At 43.2% G+C, this 12,409-nt stretch overlaps 1 protein-coding gene across 10 annotated transcripts in view; it reads right to left on the bottom strand.

The window, feature by feature from the left end:
* Positions 1-5,959: 5,959 nt before the first annotated feature.
* LOC147024802 (protein Jade-1-like) overlaps positions 5,960-12,409 on the bottom strand; it is an 89,730-nt gene continuing 83,280 nt past the window's right edge. For all 10 annotated transcript variants that reach the window (XM_085885082.1, XM_085885079.1, XM_085885077.1 and 7 more), the window contains one exon: positions 5,960-8,973. In XM_085885082.1, coding sequence (XP_085741208.1) covers positions 8,225-8,973 — 749 coding nt within the window. In that variant the 3' untranslated portion in view covers positions 5,960-8,224. The remainder of the gene's footprint in view (positions 8,974-12,409) is intronic.

The following is a 12,409-nucleotide window of genomic DNA, read 5'->3' as shown; positions in this document are numbered from 1 at the left end:
GAAAAAGTTTCAGAAAAATGTGACATACTCCAACAGCATTGTGAAACAACCAAACAACCACCTCCGACAACTATGTGAGTGGTTGGAAACTATGTTAGAAAGAAATAAAATAAAAAAGTACCAACACCTGTCCAATTTTGTCAAATGAGACTTATGGGGAAATCATTTTGACCCCACCTTGTATTTGGAAGTCGACTTGATAAGAAAGCATTCACAAAGTAATTATCACAAAAGTTCTCGTACCTTGAACTTCACGTTTCATCACAACCTCACTCGTACCATGACAGCGTTTCATCACAAGTGTTGAGGATTCATGGAAAAGCAGAACGTACACGAATCATCAGTTTTCCATACGTCCCACTCAAGAGTTCAATGGTACATTCTCCTGAGTATTCATTAATCAAGTTCTATCATGAGCATCGATAATTATTATTGATGAAGAACAGCAGCAAAGTAAATCACAAGTGTGTTTCAAGCAAGTTCGATTTCTACAGACAATTATTTCTCTGTCAAGGTCAGTATTAACTATCCTTGACCCAGGTGGATGCTAATACATTTGCATTAAAAAAAATAAATTCAAGTGAACACATTTGCATGCTCAGTTTTAACCAAGTGTTGGGAATTGTATTTTCATATGGGTAGTGGGGACAAACAAAAGGATTGTTTATTTTCAAGCCTCATTGAACAATGGTGTCAAAACATTCGAAAAACAAACAAACAAAATAATTCAGCTGTAGTCTCATACCTACCAGGTTACACCACCAGAAGAGTTTCAGGATAACAACAGGAATGTGATGTTACAGAGCAAATACTCAACCTTGAAACCAATTAATGGCATGGTAGCTACTATGTTCCCTGTTCAGTGTATGGCTGGCTACTTGTACTCATTGTGTTCCATTTCCAACGAGAAGGGCACTCGGAAGAGCGCATACCTGCACCACGTAATGCCTGATCCATGAAAACATATTGTTATGGATTTGGAAGCCTCTTGCACACACACAGTCAGCAGTCCCAAAGTTTAGTTATTTCGTTAAGTATATGTGTATAGTTAGAATCCATCCCCTGTGTCTAACGGGAATTTCATGTGTGCGCTGCCAGTTATTTTGTAGTTCGTTTTTTTTTATACTCCCCAACAACATCCTGCTTCGTTCCACCACCCAACCAAACCTTCGCACACAGACTCCATTATCCACGTGTTTTTGGCTGAAGGCGTGGACGGAGCCTCCATCGCCTCAGATCGAGGCTCCGCTCCGAAGAAGGGCAGGGAGTGTTTCCTCCAGCCAATGGACGAAGAGCGAGCAAAGCTGAGGTGCTCCAGCCAATGCGAAGCCAGAAACAACTACAGAACCTCTTCGGGGGGCGGGCCACCGACACGCCACCCGTCCAGTGGGAGACAGAGTTACCTCAGGACGGATCCCTCCCACCTCGCAGGAGGGGTTGAATAATTGTCGGTGCGATCCGTCTGGGTCGTCTCGTCTGGTCTGCTGGCCATATTCAGTCTTGGTGTTGGCTGGCGTCTGCCGCTTCGTCTTGGTTCCTTGGCGCTTGGTTGTCCGTGTGGGTTCGAGTCCCACCGTGGTGGTTGGAGCGTCCGATCTTCCCAAGCCCTTCCACAAGAATCCCGAGCTCCACAAGGGCAGGTCGGAAAGCCATGCGAACGCGGCCAGGTACCAGCAGAACTCTGACCCTCCAGTTCGCCTATCCTCTCGGGCTGGAGATCCGAATAAAGGCCGGCTGGCCCCATTTCTTTTGGTGTGTGTGTGTGTGTGTGTGTGTGTGTCTGTGGTGGTGCCGTCTGACAAGTAGAAATTGTTTAAGTACTTTTGCCCGCTGTACATTTCCTGCATATTCGTGATCTAGTCTGCTCTGTCTCTCCCTTCCCGATTACTGTAAAATAAACCCCCCTGTTAAATGTTCCAGTTTGTTGTCTGTGTTTTCTTCCATTGACCCAGTATGGTTCGGGCTTGAGAATTTGGAAGGCCGTTTGTGCCGTAAATTGTTCATTTGGTCCGGCGCGGTTTTGGTAACTTCCGCTCGGTCACGCCGGATCCAAGTCGGTAACAGCGACTCGGTTCGGACAAAGTCGGCCGAGGGTGTGGCTTCCCCGGTAGTTCGACGGCGTGGATACTTAGGTAAATTGGAATTAGACAAGTGGACCCTACCTCACGTCGTCGAAATATTGGTGACCACGGTCCTTTAAAGTTTAAGATACCCGTCGACTCTGGAGTTATCTGGGGTGACGACCTTCCAATTCCGGTGTTCAGTGGGAGACGGCCCTACTGCTCCGTCTAGCGGTCGTTCCTCGCCAAATCAGGCCAAATACATTTTTGAAATACCATGCTGTGCAGTACTATATCGTTTTTGGTCCTATCTCTCAATGGTGAAGAATCACTTTAAAAATGAAATAATTCTCTTATCTTCACCAAAATCTAATCAGTTCGTCCTTGTCACACACCCAACATGTCCACCAAGTTCCACAACTTTTTGAGATATCCTGCAAACAGACAAAGACAGAGAGGGGTGAAAACATAACCTCCTTCACCTTCGGTGGTGGAGGTAATGAGCTTGTCGAGCGATCGGCAAGTAGCTTAAGCACTCAAGTAAGCACTCCAACAAAACTGCTGGCTTGACAAGCGATCTCAAGCTGATTGGTAATAAAACACACCCCAAGTCTGTAAACAGAAACAAAGCCCAATATGATGAACCTAAACCAGTAATTGGAAGATTTAATTCGGAATATGCAAAAGTGCTGTTAACTTTGGTTCAAAATCCTTCTTTTCTGCTTCCAAACTGAGCAAGAAATCACTCCTGAATACACTTCCACTTCTTACAGAAAAACCTTCCAATTCAAAATATGATCACTGAAGCAATTTTACTTTTGCGAACAAATCAGGCACCATCATTGAAGTCTCAACCAACATGCATGTCAAACCATGATGTCTGTGACGACAATCATATTACCATACGAACAAATTATATCACCACTGATTGATTTAAAAAAATTTTTTTTACAGCAATTGGACAAGGAATTTACTCATTAGTGTTCTCCCTCCCCTCAAATAAGAAACATGAAAAAACTAGAAGGGCACTCAGACGAGCACATACCTCCGCCACGTAATGCCTGATCCACAAGAACATATCGGGCCCGATACATTTTTTTTTTTAACATCATGCTATGTATTGTTTTGGGCCCCATCTTTCAATAGTGAAATCACTTTAAAAATTAAACAATTATCGCATCCAGACCCGCATTCTGATCTTCACCAAAATCGAATCAATTCGTCCTTGCTATATACCCGCGTCCACCAAGTTTTGTCCGAATCCGTCCACAACTTTTTGAGATATCGTGTTATACACTACATGGCCAAAAGTATGTGGACACCCCTTCTAATAATTAGTGGATTCGGCTATTTCAGCCACACCCATTACTGACAGGTGTATAAATCAAGCACACAGACATGCAATCTCCATAGACAAACATTGGCAGTAAAATGGGCCACGCTGAAGAGCTGTGACTTTCAACGTGGCACCGTCATAGGATGCCACCTTTCCAACAAGTCAGTTCATCAAATTTCTGCCCTGTTGGAGCTGCTCCAGTCAACTGGAAGTGCTGTTATTGTGAAGTGGAAACATCTAGGAGCAACAACAGCTCAGCCACGAAATGGTAGGCCACATAAGCTCACAGAATGGGACCGCCGAGTGCTGAAGCATGCAACGAGGAAAAATCGTCTGTCGTCGGTTGCAACACTCACGACCGAGTTCCAAACTGACTCTGCAAGCAACGTCAGCACAAGCACTGTTTGTCGAGAGCTTCATGAAATGTGTTTCCATGGCCGAGCAGCCGCACACAAGCCAATATCACCATGCGCAATGCCAATGCCAGGCACACCACACAAAGGAGTGGTGTAAATCTCACCGCCATTGGACTCTGGAACAGTGGAAACACGTTCTCTGGAGTGATAAATCACGCTTCACCATCTGGCAATCTGACGGATGAATCTGGATTTGGTGGATGCCAGGAGAACGCCACCTGCCAGAATACATAGTGCCAACTGTAAAGTTTGGTGGAGGAGGAATAATGGTCTGGGGCTGTTTTTCATGGTTCGAACTAGGCCCCTTAGTTCCAGTAAAGGGAAATCTTAACGCTACAGCATACAATGGCATTCCAGATGATTCTGTGCTTCCAGCTTTGTGGCAACAGTTTGGGGAAGGCCCTTTCCTGTTACAGCATGACAATACCCCCCCCCCCCCCCCCCCCGTGCACAAAGCGACGTCCATATGGAAATGGTTTGTCGAGGACGGTGTGGAAGAACTTGACTGGCCTTCACAGATCCCTGACCTCAACCCCATTGAACACCTTTGGGATGAATTGGAATGCAGACTGCGAGTAAGACCAAATCGCCCAACATCAGTGCTCGACCTCACGAATGCTCATGGCTGAATGGAAGCAAATCCCCGCAGCAATTTTCCAGGATCGAGTGGAAACCCTTCCCAGAAGAGTAGAGGCTGTTATAGCAGCAAAGAGGGGACAAAACTCCATATTAATGCCCATGATTTTGGAATGAGATGTTGGACGAGCAGGTGTCCACATACTTTTGGCCATGTAGTGTATATATTGGCTTCACCCAATCTCTCAATGGTGAAGAATGACTTAAAAACTTTTAAGATCTGGATCCGGATTTGCACCAAAATCTAATCAATTTGTCCTTGTCACATACCCAACCTGTCCACCAAATTTCATCTGGATCCATTGACAATATTTTGAGATATCCTGCACACAAACAAAGACAGATAGGGGTGAAAACATAACCTCCTTCACCTTCAGTGGCAGAGGTAATGAGAAAGTCGAATGTGATGTGTCAATGGATATACCTCCACCACATTAGATGCCAACACACTTACGTTTCATCTCAATTAAAGGTCACATTAAAAATCAAAGGTCACATTAAAAATCAAAGATCACGAGAGAGAGACAGAGATAGAGAGACAAGGACAAGGAGAATGGAGAACATCAGATGCTTCGCATGAGTTATAGCCTGCAAACAGATTTTCAAAGGGCACGTGACCTTCAAGCTTTTCAACCCAAAATTGAATCAATCCATTCGTTTGTAAAGTATGGTTGAAATCTCTCGAGGGGTTCAAAAGTTATTGCAGAAACAGATTTTCAATTTAAGGGCACTTGACCAGAGGCCTTTGACCTTTTGAAACGAAAAATTAATCAGTTCATAGTTATACCAAGTTTTATTAAAATCCCTCCAGCAGTTCACAAGTTATGTGGTGACAAAATTCTGCTACTTTAAAATGGTCACATGACCTTTGACCTTCGAATATAATCGGTTCATCATCTTTGAATCATAATACACCTTTTCCACCAAGTTTGGCAAAAAATCCCTTCAGCGGTAACAAAATTATCACGCACGGATGGACGGACAACCCGAAAAAAATGCCTCCGTCGCCTTTGACAGTGGAGGCATCCATCAATCCATTGGGACCATACTCTGTGCAGAGCGTTAGTGCTGCCAAAGCAGTCTCCTGGGCTATTGGACACAATCCTGGATGGGTCGCCACTCCGACACAGGATACCTGCAAGCTGGCACTGATTTTGCCGACCTCGGAAGGATGACAGGCAGAGTCAACCCCACCTGGTATTGATTCAACAACCAAGTGGGATTTGAACTCAGGACCCAAGGATCCCAAGCCCACTACCTTAACCATTAAGCCAACACCAAGTGGAGGCATAAGAGACTTGAAAAATTATATCTACAAACCAAGTACTGAACTGCACTTCAATAATACAATCTTTAGTACGATCATTGTCGTACGGTCCTCTCAAGGGTACAAACAACACCTTTTATTTTAAGGTTGGATTCCGTCCCTTTTACAGAAGCACCCCATGTATATAATCTTGTTCGATCAATCGTTATGACACCACATAAATTCAGTTGCAATGAAGACCAAATCAACGAGCCTTGTTATATTTATTGACAGGGTTTGAGGCAAGCAGACAACATAAGATAAACAGAAACAAAGAAAATAGAATTTCCAGGCTTTTATAGCTTGAAGCTGAGGCTAGTTGTGAATATTTGACAATAAACCTGCAATTATTAGCAAAACAGCACAAAAGACAGTTTGGGCTAACCATATGCATATCTGTACATTCTCAGGCTCACATCTCAAAACATCCTAGTTGAGCTAAAAAAAAAAAAAAAAAAAAAAAAAAAAAATAAACTAAGGGCAAATCATAGTTATGCTAAAATGTGATAAACAACGATGTAAACAGGAACCATGAAAATATAGAAGAAAAAAAAAAGGCAAACATGTACAATTTGTATTTTACATCACACCCAGTGGTTCAAATGTTCTTCATTCCATTAAGGCTGCAGACTGGATAACAGAGACAGCCTTAGCAATGCTACAAAATGTACATCAGGAGTTATTATTTTTTTTTATCAAAAAACAATCCTTACAAGTACAAAAGGTTCAATATCACTGCCTCCACCTACCTTCCATACAAGAAAACCTCTCTCCTCCAAGCAAAAGCCTACGTTACCGAGCCTCGGCAGGCAACGTTTTTACCGTGTTCCAAACAGTTTTATCAAACCGTACCTACGAGCGTCAGACGGCCTCTCGGCCAATCCAATCATAAGCCCACCCACCCAGGCTCTACTTTGAAGCAGTGGCTTCAAGAATCAAAGTTTGTGATGAAATTGGTTTCGGGAAGAATTAAGTTAATGTTGAGACGTAATAAAAATGGGAAAGGCACAATAGAGGTAGGGGTGAGAGCAAGGCATAAAAGGAAAATGACGTGAGAATAGAAACAAAATACTGCATGCGGTTATTTTGGAATAACTGTGATATTTAGCAAGCATAACAAAATTAGCTCTCTCTAAAAGGTTTCATATCCATCATCAGTAAAAGCAAATTGCACCATTCCGTGGGTTCAAAACGAGAAAACATAAAGATTTGGCCTCGATGTCCTTCTCACGGTTCAGTGTGCACAGCATACAGCAATCAATGACGCGTCTAATTTTGGGGCGGATGAATACGTTCCAAATGTCTATGGGGGTCTGCATTCTGTAACTTCAACAGATTCCAATCGGTGACCAGTTTGATGGAAACAAACAAAAAAAAAAAACATGTGAAACGTTTCCATGATGTAAATGTTTGAGCTTGGCATTTCAAATAATTTTGATGAACTGTCGTCACAGCAAAATGAACGCAAAAATGATCATTGAAGCTGGATTCTGCGTGCAAGTCAATCATGATATCTGGCAAAGTTTTGACAATTGCACCCAAACAACAATATGTATGAATAAAATCTTGCAACTTGATCAACAGCATCGTAGATTCCTGCACCAAAGCAAGCTGCGTCAACAGCAGTCATGTGACGAGCTATTTCCACAAACTACATTCAGCCAATTAAACAAATAATTTGGTCCTGTTAACACATTACAAAAGAGAGTTAGAACATAAAGCAATTAAACTTTTTGTGCATGCCAAAGGTAGAGTTGATAACCAATGAATATCAATTCTATTAAAACATTTTCCCTTTGCTGAAACATTGGAGGTTAAACAATATTTTTGTTGCAAAGAAAGAGCGTTGATTTTTGTTTGGGCGGGGAAAAAAAGGCATTTTGAATAATTAAACACCAGGTTAAAACAGATTCTAATAACCTCATTTATGCAGCGATCATCACACGGTGCGACATAATATTACGGAATGGAGAGAAAGAGAGAGGGACAGAGAGAAAGAGAGAGGGGCAGAGAGAAAGAGAGAGGGACAGAGAGAAAGACAAAGAGACAGATAGAGGGGGGGGGGCAGAGAAAGACAGTGAGAGAGACAGAGAGCGACAGAGTGAGATTGAGATTTACAAAAAAAGGGGGACATGGTGAAATATCATTAAAATATAGACATGGAATCAAGATCAAGTGCAAAAGTAGAAGGTGGTGGAAGCTGCAGGACATCGATTCAGGTGGTGCAGACTGTGAAATGCAAATGAAATGATGGTGACAGAACTGAAAAGAAGTCATAAAAATTTTGCCCCTGTTTTAGCAGCAGGGAAATGAATGGAGAGATGGAAGTAAAGGTGAGGTTATAGATGGCATGAAAATGGAGGTAGAAGAAACAGAGAGGAAAAAGGAGTAAAGGACGTAAAAACAGAGTGGGATGAAAGTTAAAAAAAAAATACGAAAAAAAAAAAAAAAACCCTGTAGCAATATATTTCTAGCTGACAATAGAGTCAAGAACTCGAGATACAGTGATACCAGTTCTGAGAGAGTATTTTGTTGAGCCAGTACTCAAAGAGGCAGCAGGGGGATTTCGTGAAGGACGGGGAGAGGGAGCTGGAGGAGGTGATGGGGGCCTTGGGGTCTGCGTAACAATCCCACGCCTTACTCTCCCTGCGTTTGCACCTTCTCGTTCACCCTCTCTGTTTTCTTTGCCACCCTGAGGGGATCGGAATTTGGTCTGTGTGTGAGGAGTATCCTCCGCTAATGGTGGTGGCACGAACGAGTCCCGAGGAGTTCCTCTCACTGGGCCTTTGCCTACAGCCGCAGCTACAGCTGCCTTGGCGGCAAGTTGTTCGGCTGAGCTAACACACACAACTGCAGCCGGAAGATTGCCATTGCACCAGCCAGCTTCCAGTCCTTCACTGCCTGTGCCTTTCCGGCGTTCTGCTTTGCTGGGCCGTCTGGATTTTGGTGCAGTCACATCCACAGAAAGTATGTGGTTGGTTGTAAGCAGCAAGCCATCTCTTCCCTTTGCCTCATCCCTTCCTCGCTGCCGGGGTAACCTCCCGTTCCGATGATCTCCTCGACCATTACTTTCCCCCTCAGTTGCTTCTGTGATCCGGATACCCACCCCACCAGTCTCATCAACGGTCCACCCCTTTGAAGAGCCAGATGATCTTGAGGACTGAGGCTCCCATCCAACACTGCCTTTCCCCATTCCAGGTGTTTTTACCAACAGCACACCTGAAACATAAATCAGCATGATTACCAAAGACAACTTCAGCGTTTAAGTTGGTTACAGGAAAGTCAATGAAATACTATTTGTCATTTTCATTCCCAACTTAAGTTTACTACATACAAATTTCAATCCTCAGTTGCAGATTTCCTTTACCAAGAGATATTTGAGTTTAACGCCAATTGAACGTGTTGCCAGCTGCTTAGCAAAACAAAATGGAGATGCAACCAGTCAACATCTCCCTAGATATTAAAATATCATCCAATTAAAAAAAATGTTTACAATTGCTTTGTTACAAACATGCTTGAGAAAAAAAGTGAACACCAGGATTTAAAAAATAAAAAACTGCATGAGAAAAGCAATCAGCGATGAAACCTGAGAGGCCTGCACATAGCAATTACAGTGCCTAAAGAAAGTCGACACCCCTTTTCAAAAATTTCACCTTTTGTTGCCTTAGAGCCTGGAATTACATTGCAATAAACCAGACTTTTTCCAACTTTATTTACACATCATAACCCACAACTTCCAAATGAAAAACAAATTCTTCAAATTAAAAAAAAAAATTTAATCAAAAATACAAAACTAGAATATCTCGGTGGGATAAGTGTCCACCCCCTTGAGTGAAGACTTGGTGGAATCACCTTTGACAGCAATTACAGCTGCAAGTCTGTTGAGATAGGTCTCTATCAACTTTGCACACCTTCATTGGGTAATATTTGCCCATTGTTCTGTACAAACCTGTTCAAGCTCAGTGAAGTTGTGTGGGGAGTGTTGATGGACAGCAATCTTTAAGTCATGCCAACGATTTTCGATTGGATTTATGTCGGGGCTCCGACTGGGCCACTCAAGGACATTTATCTTTTTGATCCGTAGCGACCCCAATGTTGCTTTGGCTGTGTGCTTAAAGTCGTTGTCATGCTGAAAAGTGAACTTCCGTCCCAATTTCAGCTTCTTTCAGAGGGCAGCATGTTCTCCTCGAGGATTTTTCTGTATTTTGCTCCATCCATTTTCCCTTCTATCCTGACAAGTGCCCCAGTCCCTGCTGAGAAACATCCCTCTAACATGATGCTGCCATCATCATGCTTCATAGTAGGGATGGTGTTCTTTGGGTGATGTGCTGTGTTGGGTTTGCACCAACCGTAACGTTTTCAATTTAGGCCAAAATGTTCTATCTTGGTTTCGTCAGACCACTAAACCTTTTCGCCACATGGCTTCAGAATCTCCAGTGTTATTTTGCATACATCAAATGGGACTCAAGGTGGGCTTTTTTGAGTAATGGCTTCCTTCTTCCCACCTTACCGAACAGGCCAGACTTGTGCAATGCTTGGGGTATTGTCACATGTATATAGTGACCAGTCTTTGCCATAAAGGTATGTAGCTCTTTCAAAGTTGCAATTGGCCTCTTGATGGCCTCTGTGATCAGTCTCCTTGCTTGGTCATCCAGTTTCAAGGGACGACCTGATTTTGGTAGGGTCTCGGTGGTGCCATACACCTTCCACTTGTTAATTATAATTGTTTTGACTGTGCTCCAAGGGATATTCAGCACCTTTGAAATATTTTTAAAACCATCCTCTGATCTGTGCCTTTCAACAACTTCACCCTTTTTTTTTGACAACTTTACAAGGTCTTTTGAAAGCTTCTTGGTGCTCATAGTGGAGCCTTTGCTGTGAAATGCACTTCCCAGCAAAGGAAACCTACAGTAACAGCTGATTTTATTCTGAAATGATGAAAACCACGGCAATTTAACACGGGTGGAGGCCAATTAACTTGGTGTGTGATTTTGAAAGTGATTGTCCACCCCCTTAAAATAAGCAATTGTAAATTAGCTCAGGTGTAACCACTTATCCAACAAAGATATTCGAGTTTCATATTTTCAATTGATTTTTCTGAACTTTGTAGAATTTGTTTTTCACTTGTAAGTTGTGGGTTATGATTACCCACAAAAACAGAATCATAAACAGAAAGTCTGATTTAATGCAATTTAAATCCAGGCTATAAAGCAGCAAAAGGTGAAAATTTTGAAAGGGGGTATAGACTTTCTATAGGCATGTTCATCTATATACATACACGTACGACTGGCACCTCTTAACAGGAATGGTGATCATGAACCATTCCACGCATCTACCCTGTGTAGGTACTCAATGCCAGGTAATACGAACTTTATGTTATAGTCGGTAAGACAGATATCACCACAAAATGGGCAATCCGGTTCATTTACAGTCTTAAAATAAATAAAGATCTGCAATCTCATGAGGAACACTGCCAACCTATTAGGGAATGCCAAGAAATAAACTTTCAAGCTAAGCTAGATAAAAGCAATAGAAGATAATTTGAAGAGGTTGGGAGGGGGGGAGGAAGGGAGGGGGTTGGTAATGGCTCCGCTCCTCGTGATGGCAAACACATGCTTATGGCATAAAGCAGGTCCCATGAGGGCACAAAGGCCATTTGGTTCTTTAGTGCCTAACTGGTGTCCAGCCGTTATTTTCCTCATGGTGATTGCACCCTCTTGCACAACTGGCCACCAAACACCAACTCATTTGAGCAGCTCTTTTCTTACTCTGGGCCATCATCTTACTGGCCTCCCACAACAGAATTGTCATCTGTGAACAATCTGAACACAAGTGTCTGTCTTTTAGAGGATTTTGTTTTTTACATCCCATTTCTACCACTCAGCAAAACATGTTCCTGTGCCCCTGACAATTAGTTCACACCTCACAGAATTGCATGAACTTGTAGTTATTCTGGAAATGGGGGATGGGAGTGGAGGCCCACCTTGCCCTCCCTCCTTCTTCCTCCCCCTCCCCCTTCACCCCCTCGGAGGGGGTGAAGGGGGAGGGGGAGGAAGAAGGAGGGAGGGCAAGGTGGGAAGGAGAGGTCAGATGATAATCATAAAGAGGAGGAAGGTGCATCGATTGGGAAACCAGGGTGACATGATACCTCTGTGGCACAATCTGGTTTCAAATGACCTAACACGCTTAGCCAGAAAAGGCCCCACCATATTAAGGTGAGACAGCATGAAAATGTTGGCATTTTACTTTTTGTTGCACCCTTTTTCGTAACTGCCAGGATCGTGAATATAGAGAGCTCTCGAGACTCCATGTCTATATTTTTCACCTTCAGCCCCCCGTATTTAGTGTTTCTAAATTCTTCCCCATTGTACCTCCTTACCTACTATACGTGATTGCAAAACTAAGATGGCGTGACTGCGTGCTGTCTCTGGGGACGTTGTGGAAAATGGCGAACACGCGTGTACGATAACCAACACGGCAGATGACACCAGGGCCATAGCTATAAAAGGCCAGTGCAGAAGTGCCGAAGCAGTTCAAGTTCGAGAGATGCGCTTTGGGTCCAACGCAGAGAGTTTGTGGAGAGTAGAGCCCTGAACTTGCCTGGATTTGCTGCGGAATTTCAAGTGCGACAAGAGACCGATATTGCAGGACATCA

The sequence above is a fragment of the Eptatretus burgeri genome, chromosome 6, assembly GCF_056783735.1.
Source record: "Eptatretus burgeri isolate ZD-2024b chromosome 6, Ebu_testis_v1, whole genome shotgun sequence".
Classification (NCBI taxonomy): domain Eukaryota; kingdom Metazoa; phylum Chordata; class Myxini; order Myxiniformes; family Myxinidae; genus Eptatretus; species Eptatretus burgeri.
The sequence above is the reverse complement of the archived record's forward strand: the minus strand, read 5'-3'. Positions and strand labels throughout refer to the sequence as shown.